Here is a 16,139-nt window from a genome sequence, read left to right on the forward strand (position 1 = left end):
GTTTCTGAGACTGAATACACCCAATCTCATCTGATCTGCAAAGCTAAGCAGGGTTGGGCCTGGTTAGTATTTGGATGGGAGACTACCTGGGAATACCAGCTGCTGTAAGCTTTTTACTTCTCCTCACAACCTGAACAAAACACTGCTGGTCATTCACTAGAGACAGCTATCAACTAAAACCTCTTGGTTTCTTTATTATACACTCTATGAGGTGGATAAGCTGCAGCTCATGCTGATTTATTGCTGGTTCTGGTTGGAGCCAAAGAACAAAGGCATCACCTGTTGGAGCAGCTGATGTCCTGCAGCCTCTTCACCACAGAAAGCCTCTGACAGCTTCAATTCTTTACACTCTGACTGCAAGACACCAATCACATAGGAACATATACATGTGTGGAACAAAGAGCTGAACTGACACTCAACATGTGTTTGACCATTTATTGATAAAGACATTCAAACATGTCTAGAGATAGAACACCAACGCACGGTGTAAGAAAGGTCAGAACAGACTTCACCTGCTCAGGAAACTGAGGTCCTTCGGGGTGCAGGGAGCAATTCTGAGGACCTTTTATGGTTGTGTGGTGGTATCAGCCATCCTGTATGGAGTGGTCTGCTGGAGCAGCAGCATCACGGCTGCAGACAGGAAGAGACTAAAGAAACTGGTTAAGAAAGCAAGCTCTGTCCTGGGCTGGTGTTAGACAGGAGGATGATGACAAAGCTGTTGTCTATCATGGAGGACATCTCCCACCCCCTGCAGGAAACAGGACCATCACCGGCAGCTCCTTCAGGGACAGACTGCTTCACCCACGATGTTTGAAGGAGGTCCTTCCTTCCTGCAGCAGTCAGACTGTGTTCAATCAAACCTGCTCCCAGTAGTTCAGATCACCCATGAAGTAACTGCAATAAAATGTAAATAAGTCAATATGTGCAATTTCACAAGGTTTTTTTTTTTTTTACAAGCATTTCTATTTCTTCTCTAAGGAGAAAGCATCTATTTATATCTGTGCACTGAGTGCTGCTTTTCTTTTTACTTTTTTTCCTATCTGCTACTGCCACACTGAAAATTTCCCCACTGCAGGATCTACCTATCCATCCATCTATCTATGGTCCATCTACCTCCCGACCTATCTATCCATCCATCCATCCATCCATCCATCTCTCTCACGGGTGTGGGGGTTGATTCACCTGTTCTCAATCACCTTAATCCACGAAGGCCCGGTTCTTCATTCTTCCGCTCTCTGCCAGACCAGAGACTTTGAAACCAGAACCTTTCTCCTACAATTAGTCTGGTTTCCCCTTTTTGTTTTCACCTTGGTTTAGTTATCCTTTCTGTGTTGGTTTTAGTTTCATTCGTTAAATAAACTCCTTGTAATCTTTGACCTGTGTCTGCAGATGTCCTGTGACACCAATGATCCCATTTGATATTTAGCATGTTTTCAATTATTGGTCCCATTTCTTAAAAAAAAAAAAAAAAAAAAGCCCCCTGAAATCTGATCAGATAAATGAATGTGAAACTACTTTGGGTCTGCTGCACCTGCCTCCCTCTGATCTTGTTCCTGCCCACAGCACAATCTGATCAGTGAAACACTGAAGGACAACTTCAGCATGTAAAACATAAATAAGCAAAGGCTGCAACTCGTGATTATTTTAATTTTAACTTAACTTTATGTGCTGTTCAAAAACTTTATTTTTTCTGCAAATGTGTAGTGATTCCAAATCTTGGTTATTGATCTCCTTGATTACAAAAAAAATCTGTATCGACCCGGAAAAAAAACAAACATGTCAGGCACCCTATGATGTTAACTGTTTGCCTGAATGTTTTTGTTTAAAATCCTCAGTAATAACCTTTGACTGGTTGCTCTTAACCCTGTAAAACTCACTGCTGCAAAAATACAACATCAGCTTATTTTTTAATTACTATTTTCTATTATATATATCTGAAATAAACCCTAATCTGGGGTCTGACAGCAGCGTGAGGTCAAAGAAGCTGCCATCAGCTGCTGCACTTCTGTCCGTCCAGCAGATGGAGCCATGGAGCTGCAGTGAAGTGAAGAGCAGCACAAGGCAACCACCACTTCCATCCACTGACGCATTCAATTTGACTGACGCTAATGTTTTATTGACTTCCAACCACTAAACCAATAAAAGCTGCAAGCAGCGTTGGACGGGTCCTCGCATCCGAGCGGCCCGACTGGCCCACGCATATCCACCAGGAGGCGTTGCAACTGAGAGAGTAAAGTTTCAGGCAGATTGGAGCATGTACAGGCTACTTACACAGCACTTCCTGTTTCATGGCGAGAAATCCAAAATGGCCGCCAAGTGGTGCAAAGATGTGATTAGGGCCGGACTCTGATCATGCATGTAAAATTTCAGGCAGATTGGAGCATGTACAGGCTGGTTACACAGCACTTCCTGTTTCATGGCGAGAAATCCAAAATGGCCGCCAAGTGGCACAAAGATGTGATTAGGGCCGGACTCTGATCATGCATGTAAAATTTCAGGCAGATTGGAGCATGTACAGGCTGGTTACACAGCACTTCCTGTTTAATGGCGAGAAATTCAAAATGGCCGCCAGGTGGCGCTATGACTGTGAGTGTATATCAACCTATGGACGTGATTAGGGCTGAACTCTGATCACACATGTAAAATTTGAAGCAGACTGGAGCATGTACAGGCTAGTTAGACAGCACTTCCTGTTTCATGGCGAGAAATCCAAAATGGCCGCCAAGTGGTGCAAAGATGTGATTAGGGCCGGACTGTGATCATACATGTAAAATTTCAGGCAGATTGGAGCTGTACAGCCTGGTTACACAGCACTTCCTGTTTCATGGCGAGAAATCCAAAATGGCCGCCTAGTGGCGCAAAGATGTGATTAGGGCCGGACTCTGATCATACATGTTCGCCTAAAATATCAAATTTTTCGCCGGTCCTGATGTATGTGGCGATTTTCATGCGTTTTCGTGTATGTTCAGGGCGTCAAAAAGGCCGATTTCCCGGCGGACGAAGAATAATAATAATAATAATAATTCCTAGGGTTTCAATAGGTTCCTCGCACCACTTCGTGGTGCTCGGACCCTAATAATTCCTAGGGTTTCAATAGGTTCCTCGCACCACTTCGTGGTGCTCGGACCCTAATACGAATAATTCCTTGCATTCCAATAGGGTCTTCGCACCATTCGGTGCTCGGACCCTAATAAAATTAAATTAAATTTTAAAAACAACTTTGACAAAAAGGCTCTTTGGGCAAACACACACACACACACACACACACACACACACACACACACACACACACACACACACACACACACACACACCACCACCACCAGCTGTTAAAGTGTCACTTCAAACAGCATGTCATCTTGCACCTGACATGAGAGGAAAGTAAACAGGATCAACAAAGTCATTAGATTTTGTCATCTGGAAACCATCAAATCCTGGTCAAAATCTATTTGAGCCATAAGAAGCTGTTCAGATTTGTTATTGGATAATTGACTGCTTTGACCTGCTGGAGGCACCAGATGAAATGTCAATGGATAATCTAAGTTTCACAGATTTATCCTCTGAGGGCCATGATTGTCTGAAATGTAATGTCACTCGTCACTCTGGTGCTTTGACAGACTGTCTACAGAATTATCAGTGCTCTTACTGTTATCTCAGAGTCCATAATTTGATATATCTTGTAAGGAGCCTCTAAAATGTCAGAATTGGTAGAGTTTTCCTGTTTTTGCCTGGTGTGTTACTGGTTGTCAGAGAACTGGCAGCACTTCCCTTTTAATTCTCACAGCAGCCAGTCAGGACGATGCACCACATCAGTTTAACATTCAGGAGAGGCTTCCATCATCCTCTCATACAGTCACAGCATTAAGGAATCTGCAGTTCCTCATGTGAACGGCATCTCAGTAAATAGTGTGACTCTGGCCAGTTTTCGTATTTAATTAACCTTTCAGGGAGCATTTGCTGAGCGTGCATGCTGTGTTTTTTCTGCTCTACATCCACTCGGCTGCAGGAGCTGGCATTGACGGGTTTCATGGTTCAGTTACAGTCGAGGCACTGGCTGATGGCCTCTGAGCACTGAAGCAATAAGATTTGAGTACCTTGCTCAAGAACACCTCAATAGCTGCTGTTGAGAGATGAGAGAATCACATTGGCTCTTGTTTTCTGTCACATTTCACCGGCCTTTTAAAGGGAAACTGGAACAGCGATGGCCCTGTTTGTCTAACCCAGTGGTCTGCAACTGCGAGATTAGTTCATCCACTCTGGCTGATGTTGCACCTGTCAGTGAAATCAGCTGCCACAGTGTCGGATATGGATGAGAAAGCATTTACAAAAGAAGAGCTTGGACAACAACTGCCTTGCAGTCACATACTGATGCAGGTTTGCCAGGGCCAACACTCCTAACACAGGCCCCTTACTCTAATCCACTCCACAAACAGTGAGCATTTTTTAAAGCTGTACGGAGAATTTTATCCCTCCTCCACACAGAAAGCACAGCTTCCACTAAATCTGCAGGAGTAAATGCACAGAATGAAACATGCTTTAAACTATTTTTGCACAACTGCCATCCATTGCACACCACCACTGTGGAGACCTCTGATTGTTCTCTCATTTATTCTGCAGCATTCAACCTCTAACACACATCCAGAGTCATAAAGAAGTAATTTCAGCATCTAGAAGAACAAGGAGTCCTGCAGCAGATGGCGTGACCCCGACAGAGCCCTGATCTCAATATTGCAGAGTCAGTCATTACATGAAGACACGCTGACTGTGCTTTATCTACATCATTACTTGTTTATTCGGAAATCTGTGGATATAACTGCTAATCAGTTCTTTCTTGCTTCCTAAATTTTAGTGTGCGAAAGAAATACTTTTTTTTTTTTTAAATTTGGAGGAAAAGCTCCCATTTAAGCAATTAAACAGAAAAATAAAATGTCATATGGATGTATTAGCAAGCCAGGAATTTAATATATAATAATGTAACATTCACAAGGGGAAGTTTTTGCAAATTTAGTACTTTGACTTTTAATAATTTAAGTATGATTAGATGCAATGCTACTTTACATTTAGTAACACCAAGAGGAACATTTTTAAGCCAAGTCTTTTGACAGCATTTGCATTGATTTTGTATGCACCCTCACCACTCGACTATCAGGTTGCCTAAACTCAGCATTTTTTCCTTGCATAATCATTTTATTTTAAAAAAAAAAAAAAAATCGCAGTACTTGGTGTCTTGCTGCATTCAATCCCATGTACAGTTTTGTATCCATACATTGTCGCCTCTGTCCAAACCTGGAGGCTGCTGCCCTCTGCAGGTACATCTGTGTCCACAACATAGTCTCACACACACTTCAAAGAAACACAAACTGGATGTGACTGTACTGTAGAGGTGTTATAAGCTGCATTTGTGAGACTCAAAATAAATCAAAGATAGGAAGTATAAAGATACCTACAATATTTGATGAATGTTATTGTCAAATGTGGCCATATTTACAGCTATTTATTGCAGTCTTTCAACTGTTTTTTCTGTTTTCTGCCAATTTTAAGGTATCATTTCTATGAATAGTTCCTATTTTTGGACACGTCATGATTGTATAGTGATTATGAAAGCAAAAACATGCACAGACACCACTATATAAACACATATCATTCCAGAATCGTAGCCTCCCTCACTAAAGCAACAGTGAGGGACGCTACAATTATGTGATAAAATATTACACTGTATATTTTATGCTCAGGAATTTACAATATGTAATTTGTTCACACATCTGTTCATCCATTTGTCCATCAGTTTTCTACATCCAGCTCTTTTTTTTTCCTGTTGCATTCTGGAGCCACTCCCAGAATAGCCAGCAAATGACAGGCTACTCCATCACAAGGCTAACAAACAAATAAACATCCACCAGCTGTTCACAGAGATGCCAAACACATAATAACCTGTCGCCATGACTGCTAAAAATATGTTTAAATTTTTGCTTAATGTCTGGCTTCTTTCTTTTAATTAATTTCAGCCACTTTTGTTCTTTAATGTTTTTAATGACAAATACAAACTGTACCTTGTGAATTAGTAAAAAAAAAAAGAAAAAAGTAAGCAACTAGCAATATGTCTACTTGACGGTGCATCAAATCTGCATCTGTGATCAATAATAAGAGTAATTATTGTAAATCGATATGTCCTGCCTTATGGCTTTGTTCTAATGACTGTACGAGATTAAAGGGCAGCTTGTGGATGAATCATATTGACCAGGGACAGACTGGTGATATTTACTTCAGAAATCAATACTAATTCCCGTCACTGTTATAAACAATGTCCTCAAGGGTGCAGTTTTAACAATGAAAGCCATGTTTCCTTTAGAGTTACAAATGTGAATTCATCCATTCATTCTCTTATTTGTTTATTTTGACCTATTCTGTGTTCTTATGGCTCACTCTGTTTAACAACAATAGAAAAATGAACTTTTTAGATATATTTAAGATGTACTGTGATTTGGTGAGATCAGTGGAGCTTCAAATGTTAATATGCACTCATTGGCGAGTTTAGTAGGAACGCCTGTGAAATCTAATGCAATACCAGCTCTGCCATAATTTCTGCGGTTAAGAGGCTTCTACTTTTTTTGTTGACATCAAAAGGTGATGTTTGTATGTTCTTTTGATAACTGAAGTTCTAAAATGCGGTGGTTATTTCCTCATTTATGAAAGTTAGTAATATTAGGAAGTCTTCTGAATATATTGCAGCCCAATATATCACCACCACCTCCCACTATCTATGGTCTCAAAAAAAGACTTAAACAAGCAGAGCCATCACCATTTTAATGTCAAGAAAAACTCAAAAAATGTAGAAGGTTTGTAAAAGTAAAATTTATAGCAGAGCTGTGCATTAGATTTGATTTCACAGGTGTTCCTAATAAAGTGGTGAATGACTTTAGTATAGATTGTATGCACAGTACACTTAATGATATTGTCCACTAGGGGGAGAAAGTGGGCTTTGTGTCCCACTGACTTGGCGATTAAGCAGTGATAGTCCATAAGAGGCTTCCAGAGAGGCTCAGCATCATCTCATCATGGCTGATGGATGAAAACAAATATGGATGCCAGTTTCTGGCAGTTTCTTCATTGTGAAATGCAGATGGAGCCATAAGAGTTGCAAAATATGATGTACTTTTGGACAAAAGTACTACAAATACAGTCATTTACCATTCGTCAAAGTTTTGCCAAGTTCATTAAGGAAGATCTGCTCCCTCACCTTCTGTTTCAATTCCTCTTGGTGAAAATGACCAACTTCTGCAACCAACTCTATTCTCACTTTCGCTTTCCACGCTGTCAAAGTCACCACCTGTACATTAACTCTGAGCCAATCTGAGCCCCTAGTCCCCGATCTTTAAATTCAATGTAATTCCGTCACTCTGCCTTTCAGAGAGTCAGTCATGGGTCCCTCATCATCCTCTGTTCAGAGGGTCTCAACCACAGTCTTCATCAACCATCTGCTCCACCACTACCAGCCTCTAGACTCCAGGGTGCCAAGAATGCCAGAGTGCCAGAATGGGCTTGACTGACAATGTAACATCTGAGCTGTATTCAGTAACACTAATGGTGACTCTCACAGCTACAGAGTCTCTCCAAGAAGACTTAATGGTTACAAACAAATCTAAACAAAAGTCCTAGTTGGTCAAATATCTTAAAATGAATCTGGGGAAGAAATGCAAGTACATTAAAGCAGGCAAGGGTTGGGTTATTAAAGAATAATTTGGTTTAGTTTCCTTTATGAAAACAAGTAAATGAGAAGATTGGAACCACTCTTACAGTTGTCTCTTAAATAGGAATCTACAGTTGGGAGACGGTTGGCTCAGCATAGACTGGACGAGGAGGCAGCTGGTAACCTTAATCTGTCCAAACATAAAAAATCTGACACATGTAACTATTCATTCAAGCACAGTTCAACACATAAATAGCCATAAAACCACAACTTGTAGCTTTTACACTTTTGTTTTTGCACGTTTTTAGGCAAACAACTTCATCAAATGTCTTAATCAGTGAGTGTTAGAGGTGCAACCATCTTGGTAAGGAAACCATGAAAGGTCATAAATTTTCAGCATTGGCAGGTTTGTTACTGGAAGGAGCAGATCAGCAGGTTAGCCAGCGCCTCACTGAGGAGATACAGCATTCCCTGTGGCCTATCTACGCAGCCAGCTCAGAGTGTGAATGACGCTATCCTTAGGATCACAGAAACACCATTATCAGCACACAATGACATCACTCGGCCCTCCACGTCCCCCTCACGCCGCCTCCCGCCTCCTGCAGCACAGTCATTGTGTTCATTGGTCAGCCCATTGTCTGTGTTGGGGCTTGGTGGACAATGTCGCCAATCTCTGTCCAAAGCATGATCCAACGCTGCTATTGTGAAACGTCTCCTTTCCCACTTAACCAGACAAGATGGTGTTTCCTGAGTGATGAGAGGAGGGAGGGCGTCTGTTCTGCCTGGCACTGGAGCAGTTAGTGTAAATAGGACACAGATTATCGATCCATGGCACCAGTACATTCACTGTGGTGATGGAGGCTTGACACGTACACGAGCTATGTAACTATCATCATCACTTCCCTGCTTCAGCACTGTGGGAGTCCCTGCTTTCTGGAGTTTCTGCCTCCACTTTGAGTCAGAACACCATCTGTGTTCAGTTTCACCCCTGAAACCAACTTCAGGACCACTGGAAGTTTTTCCTCTAAGCTGGATGATTTAAACTTAAAATGGACAACATCGCATCTACAGAATGACATGATGAAACCAACTGTGGAACCTTCCAAACAAGCTGCCATGATGCTTTGACCAAAGTTGTCAGATGGGATGTAGGTGGATGGACAGCGGCGCAACAAGCACAAAGTAAGTGTTTTCACAAAAGCTGAGATCAAGTACAGAATGTTTCTTGTTCCTTGAGAAGTTATTACTCTTTGAAGTTTGAAACCTGTTCTAGTGTCTACTACTTATCAATTCAACCCTGCACAATCCTTCAAGGCCTGGTTCTGTGACTTGCCATGCCTGAGATGCAGACCTTCTTCCACACCATGCGTCGCTCCCCCAGCCTCTACCTGGACCCCACCATCATGCAGCGACGGGTCCTGGAGGATCAGGTGGAGTTGTGGTGGTTCAATGAGCCACGACGCTCCTTACTGTGCTACTGTGCCTCAGTCGCCCTCATTCTGGGGTTGGGCCTCGGTGGCGTTGGCCTGCTCTCCACCACCACCAGCCTATCTGGGGAATGGCGTCTCGGCGTGGGCACCACCCTCTGCCTCCTGGCCCTCGCCGTTCTCCTCAAGCAGCTCCTCAGCTCTGCCATCCAGGACATGAACTGTGTGCGCAGCCGGCGTCGGATCGACCAGCTGAAGAGTGGAGGGAGGGCTGACCCAGCGCTGATTCTAGCCGTGGGTTTGGCAGTGACTCTGTGCGGGACGGTGCTGCTCTGTGTGGCCGCCGTCGGCACTCAGGGTCACGACAGCAGGGAGATGTTGGTGTCTGGCCTGGTGCTGATGGCCGCTGGGACGGGCATGGCTCTGGCTGTGGTGGCTTATAGTGTGCTGGTGTACCTCAGAAGAAGAAGGGAGCAGAGGATGAGGAGGAGGATGAGGATGAACAGAGCGAGGAGGCTGGGGAGTCGAGCTGTCCGAGTGTTCAGTGTTTCAGGGGGACAGATGAGTCAGGCCAGGAGAGAGGCATCTTCCAGTAGGACCAGTCTGATCTGAGTGCACTAAATGTTCAGAAATGCTCAGTGAAAGAGAGTTTTTGAGAAGAAAGACTGGATGAAATGTGTCAAGTTGATACAAAAATCAGGAAAATCGTGTAGAAATAACAAAAGATAAGAATAAAAACTGACAACCACTGAATCATCAGAATTAAACATTCACAGAACAAAAGACTGCTGTCAAATATCCTCAATATTTTAACAAGTGCACACTTTCTATGTGCACTTTCACTCTCTGAGTACACAGTTTTACTGCATCTGGGTATTTACGGTTGTAAATAAAGGCTCAGGAAGTGTAACATGAAATACAAACATCACGGTGTTGGCTGTGTTTTGTGAGTTCTGTGTCACTGAGTATAAGGCCAAGTGCTGCGAAAGTATATTTTAGAATGAATAAATAAAGAATTTAAAAAGAATGAATTTATTTATGACGTGTATGTTTACAAAAATCAGTTCAGACTATACACGCAAACATTCAGAATGCAACAAGGATGATGGAGCTCAAATATAATCAGCCAATCAGGGAATGCAAATGTGAATACTCAAGTGATTGTTAAGTGCAATCAGATTTTCTCATTTAGGAAGACAGCATCAATTTCCTTCTTTTTAAATATGTAATTATTGTATTCTGTTCCACTTTGCATACAGTTGGATTTATAAACAATATGTTAATTAAAAACTATTGTGAATTTCAGCTTTAACAGTTTCTACACAGTATAAAAGGAAGAAGTAGAGATTCTGACAGGCAGCATCATCAGTTGATGTAAATATAGACAGTTGTGAAGTAAACCAAGTGGAGCAAAAATGTAATACTTATAACACATACTCATCTTGAGGTGTAGAGGTGGCACAAATTATCGACACTGCAATACACTGTATGATTTCTTCTTGTGACACATTATTGATACACTGGAACCAAACATCAACATTTTTTTAAAACATGCATTAACTCGCCACGGTCTCTTCTTCAGAGCTTCTAATGGTGCAACCTGGGTCTGTTCATCTCAAATCATCAGAGTCTTCTAATCTGCTTGAAACTTTTTAAACAGCAACTATGGATATTTGAAACGGTATCTGTTAAATTTCAGAGTGGTATATCAAATATTTAGAGATAAAGGTTTTTGACAATTGTCTGTCAACCGACTGCATTTTTCACACGTTGAAACTGAATTTTATGTTTGAATGACAATATCTTGGAAACTAATAAAAGCATGAAATTATTTTCATTTAATCCATTTATTTTTCATCATGCCACTGATTCAGAAAATGAAATAGCTGCAATATCAGACAAGTAGATCGAATCATCTCTGATTATGAATGAGCTGAAATATGAAAACTGAAGATGTCTCAAAAAGTTGTATGTTTGAGCACACATTAAAAAAAATATATAGAAAATCAGTGCTGAAGAATACTAGTTATATTTACTGTGCTATCTAGCAATATTTTGGAGTTTTCATATTAAAAAGTATTCTATATTTTGCTTTTATTATCATTTTTTGTGTGAATGTGAGCTTAAAGATTGGACATTTAATGATGGCTTGAATTTTTAAAAAATTCTACTTGAACATAATTAGACACTAATTGACCAACACTGCAGATCCAAAATCAGGGACATGATGAGAAATACCAGTAAACACCTCAGACTTTTATCTTTAACAGCTCCTGAGACATTGTGATTCAAACACAGCCTCAATATTTGATGCACAAAAAAAATGTGCTGCAAGTAGATCAAAGAGCAATTTTTAAAAACATTTTGTCTCTAAACGTATTTGATATGTCAAATTCCAATTATTTTTCTTTCTTCAGTTACATAGATATGATGTATTGTAACTGATTATCTTGCAATGTGTCATGTATCGCAGAATTGCTGTATTGAAATACCCTCATCGTCGCTTTAAATGTATCGTAATCCAGTGCGACTAAAAGCATTGCTTGTCTCAGTCTAACGGAGTTTCCATGGCTCTAATCCAGTATTCAAATAACTCTGCTTTTTCCCCTCACTACATTGATCTATATGTTTCATAAAAGAAACATTGGCTCTTTCACATTTTCCCTTCATCAAACACCTACTGTGCACTTTCAGCAGTTTCCAAGCTAAGGGTTGGAACCCTTTCAAGAGGTCATGAGATAAATCTTATCAGAAAATAAGTAATTACAACAGTCAAAAAGAAAAAAGAAATTCTGATAAACAAATTTTGTTTCCCTTATTTGACTTTTCTTTACACTTTGCCATTGTGTTATCATGTTTGTAGTTATGTCTTTAATTTTCAGGGGTCACAAGCCAGAAAGTTTTGGCATTCCTGCTTCACTGTCAATCAAAACCTCTCTGTAAGGGTTTTTGGTTTTAAAATTGTAGCTTTAAACTGTTTTTGAGTTCATCTAATCACCCTATAGTGAACTGAAGGTCATCGTCACTGTCCTCCGTGTCCTCCGTGTCCATCTGCACCTCCTCCTCTCTGTCTCTATCTGCTCTGTCTTTCTCGCTGGCCTGGATGTAGTTATCCTCAATGAAGCCGTCGTCGTCGTCATCTGGCTCACCCTGGGTCCCTCCAATCACTCCCATTCGGCCCGACACGCTGTTTGGATAAGACACCTCCTCTTGACCATACTGGCTGACTCCATCAGTCTCCTGGAGGAGGGAGTGTCTATAGCTGGCCAGGAAGCGATGGAAGAGGCGAAACTTCACCACCATCACGATGAGGAGGGAGATGGTGAGGACTGTGCCGAGTGCTCCTGCCAGATAGGACCATTCCAGAGACTTTGGGGTTGGGCCTGTTTCAGCTGAACAAAACATCAGGGACAAAATGCACTGTATAAAGCCATAATGCTTCCAGTGAAGTGAAGCGTTACTGAGTACAAAGGTCCTCAAACACACCCACTTGTAAATACTAAGAAGCTGGTAAAATTGTGTAACAGTTTTTCTCAGTCGCTTTGGTACATTTCTCAGATCAGAATTGAAATTCTCAAAACCACTTGTTCAATCTTCACATCATTGTGTCACTTGTGCACATCAAAAAAGCAGTTTCTCATTTCTATGAACAAGTTGCAAATGCTTTGGTCCATCCATGCAAATGACTATATACATTTCTCTGCTGTTTCCTATAATATCAATTGCTTATTTCATGTTGATCTAAATGTATTATAAGGGGTCTCTGTTGAATAGTCTCACCCTCCACAACATTTAGACATTAGTTCATCACATAAGTCTTTACATGCAAAATGGTTGAACAAGTTGTCAGAATATGTCAAGGATATTTCTGTACATTTCCATTAGACTTTTTTTCTAAATCTATCCTGAATTGGTAAATTGCTCCCAGGTGAATGTTGACTTTCTCTACAAAGGGAAATGTGTGAAGGTTTGGGTTTTCTGAAATCACTCAAGGACACAAGAGAAGATATTGATGATGTGGATGAGAATTTGTGTCCCAACAGACAGGAACATCAGGAGGTGTAGGAAGACTGTACTGTAATTCCTACAGCACTGCATGTACAGTTTTCCCTGAGGAGATTATCCTATATTCACATTGTTGCTTTTGTTTTCTTGTTTTTTTCTTTGTGCTATGCAGCTGTTTTCCTTTCTGTATCACAATGACGTAGTCTGTCAACAAATTACAATACAAACAGTAAAAGCGTAAATGTGAATCTTGTCCAGTCTCTTGCAATCAATCTCCCACATACACTAAGGTGTAGCTTACCATTCACAATAATTGTCATCAAAACTTTAGCCATAGTTTACACTGACATGTTCATTGACACAGATATTTACCTTTGCGAGATGAACTAAGGATTTTGAGCAAGAGACTGGCTTTTGCAGGTAATCCATGGTGTTTTGCTATTTGTACAAACTGTTTTGAGAAATGCACTTACTGTTTTGCAAATGTCGAGGATGATTGGAGAAATGCACCAAAGCGACTTAGAAAAACTGTAATTTTGGTACGTACTTTCCATGACAGTATTGTTACTGCTACTCTTATTTTCGAGTTGTTCCAACTCCATCAGAAGGTGTCTCTTGGAGCCTTTGTGGTCGCCATCTTCAAATACAGCAATGGTATATGCATCTCTGATAAAGATCTCAATGAGCAGAGCCACTGCAAAGATGTTGCAGCTCCACTGACCCATCTCTCTGTCCTAAGACAAAACCTAAAAAAGAAGTAAAATCATGAAGAAGCCACTGCATTTTCCAGGATCATCAAAGTGCATAATTTCCTCTCAGGGAAACACGAGGGGGGAAATCTGGACTCAAAAGACCATAACTATTAAATATAGCTTGAATATGACTTGATTTGTTTAACTGAAAGCTTCAAGTGGTTTACAACAGCTGTGATTTTGCCGCCCATATCTAATATTTTTTATTGCAAACTGCATTTGGAAGGAATGTTTGTACAGCCAGTATGGAAAAAAGGAAGAACTACAGCCAATGTCTTTTTCATTGTGCATGTGGGATTATCTGTGTTGCTCAAGGATGACAAAAAACAGCATATGAAACTATCCTTCAAAATACTGCTGATGAGATATCCTGAGACATATGAGACATGAGATATGAATGTGCTGAGAAAGTCATGTTTCATCACCCATAAACCAATAACCTGTGTCTCATGAAAACCAAATAACACTGACAACTGAATATCAGACGTTTAATGTCCTCTCCAAACTCAAAACATGTTGAAGTATGATTTAACCTTTGATCAATGCAGAAACAAAGACCTCTTTATGTTCCCTGGTGTTTCCAATTTGTATAGCACATTTAATTTACACCGTTTAACACATTCAAGTGTGGATGAATTAGAAAAGTAGATCTGTTTTTAATGAACATAAGTTCTCCCATGACTATAAATAACTGTAACCTTTTATTCAGGAATTACAACCCTGAAATATTGGAGATATTCCTCCATCAGTCAAGAGTGTAGAAAGGTCTTTCATTTCTGTTACGAGTGTAAATGTTAAAATTTGCAGCCGCCTTCATCCAGACAAAAAAAAAACAAAGAAAAAAAAGACAACCCTCTTGTGGCATTGGAGAGGAAATACTCAGAATAATTGCATTTACATAGATAGATAGATAGATAGATAGATAGATAGATAGATAGATAGATAGATAGATAGATAGATAGATAGATAGATAGATAGATAGATAGATAGATAGATAGATAGATAGATAGATAGATAGATAGATAGATAGATAGATAGATAGATATTTTATTCATCCAAACTATGTCACATGATGTTGGGGAGTTAACCTGACAGGCATTGGGCAATGTTCATTGCCACAATCCTGCTTACTAATTAACTTCAAAACATAAACTAAACACGCATATTACCTTTAATCCAAGGCAGCTAATGGATAAATGAATATAGCTACTGTAGTATTCTATACTTTGTGACCATAGATTTTGCTTTATAAATATAAAATGAGTGTTTATTTGGTCAGAACACAGCAGCAACAGTGTCTCGGTATGCCACTGAAGTCATATGACCTAAATACTGTCTCTCATTAGTGTCACATACATTTTCCAGGCACTTAAAGTTAACCCACCTCTCAAAAAACACTAAATCACACATAGAAAAAAATGTAAAAGTCTTACCTGTAGAATCTAACTGACAGAGCAGGTGTATGTCTCCAGGTCCTGACTTATTTTTGTGTCTTCCTCTCCCGCTCCTTTGGAACAAAACAAAGACACTTGCTGTTCAAAGGTTGCAGGAGCTGTTATAATGTCACCCTTCCTGAACCGTGCACTTAAAACACTGGCGTTAATGAGTAACTTCATTAGGTTCCTCCCTTGCAACTTACTTTTTCAGCCAGGGGAGGAAAATAAATAGATAAATTTTTCTTTCAGAATATGGAATAATTTTACAATTTACTCTCTCTGAATCCAGCTGTCTGGAGAAGTAACTGAGAATTTGCTGAGGGAGTTAATGCTTAAACGTGTGACAGTTGTTGCATTTGTGCTGTTGGGCCAGAGAGTGGCAGTGTGAGCACATTAGACGTAGAGTCTACATGATCTGTGGAGGGCGACAGACGCTGCAATTTATAAATATTCACTTTCAAGTAAATCTGGTGCATTAAAAATGTCAAGAAAATGCACTAAAAGAACTCTTTAATTAGAAAATTATGAGTGCCATGCAATAACATGAATACATTATTGAGGAGAGGCAGCATTATATTGCTGTAACTGGTTGAAGTGGATTCAATTTAAACTATTCTATATTTTCTGGAAATTAATTTAAAAGACCACAGCATCTGCAGCTCGTCTTCTCTTATCTTTAGTGTGTAAAACTTTCATGTATATGCGTTGAATTGTTGCAAAACACAAGTATAAAGTTGGTCTGACAGGAACCATCAGGGTGCTGTGGAGGCAGAGTGGGGTTTCACAGAGACACAACTACACCACTGATCCCCACTGATCCCCACTGATCCCC

At 40.3% G+C, this 16,139-nt stretch overlaps 2 protein-coding genes across 2 annotated transcripts; one reads left to right on the plus strand and one right to left on the minus strand.

Moving 5' to 3' along the window:
• Window positions 1-8,382: 8,382 nt before the first annotated feature.
• Window positions 8,383-13,367, plus strand: tmem125b (transmembrane protein 125b). The gene is made up of 2 exons (XM_023297793.3): window positions 8,383-8,869; window positions 9,002-13,367. Exon 2 carries the CDS (start codon window positions 9,022-9,024, stop codon window positions 9,724-9,726), a length of 705 nt encoding a protein of 234 aa, XP_023153561.1. The 5' UTR covers window positions 8,383-8,869; window positions 9,002-9,021; the 3' UTR covers window positions 9,727-13,367.
• Window positions 10,131-15,459, minus strand: LOC111587473 (leucine-rich repeat-containing protein 19-like). Its single transcript, XM_023297438.3, has 3 exons — window positions 15,305-15,459; window positions 13,667-13,865; window positions 10,131-12,506 (listed from the first exon to the last, which is right to left on the minus strand). The coding sequence occupies exons 2-3, from the start codon at window positions 13,842-13,844 to the stop codon at window positions 12,109-12,111; spliced, it is 576 nt and encodes a 191-aa protein (XP_023153206.1). The 5' UTR covers window positions 13,845-13,865; window positions 15,305-15,459; the 3' UTR covers window positions 10,131-12,108.
• Between the last annotated feature and the right edge of the window lie 680 nt (window positions 15,460-16,139).

This window comes from Amphiprion ocellaris, chromosome 10, assembly GCF_022539595.1.
Source record: "Amphiprion ocellaris isolate individual 3 ecotype Okinawa chromosome 10, ASM2253959v1, whole genome shotgun sequence".
NCBI lineage: Eukaryota > Metazoa > Chordata > Actinopteri > Pomacentridae > Amphiprion > Amphiprion ocellaris.

What these genes read in the sequence shown, in the direction of transcription:
- LOC111587473 (XM_023297438.3), bottom strand. Translation starts at nt 13,844, where the DNA reads ATGGGTCAGTGGAGCTGCAACATCTTTGCAGTGGCTCTGCTCATTGAG. An exon ending in TAACAATACTGTCATGGAAA is followed by an intron (nt 12,507 to 13,666) that starts GTACGTACCAAA and finishes TGTTTTGTTCAG; the next exon opens with CTGAAACAGGCCCAACCCCA.
- tmem125b (XM_023297793.3), top strand. Translation starts at nt 9,022, where the DNA reads ATGCCTGAGATGCAGACCTTCTTCCACACCATGCGTCGCTCCCCCAGC.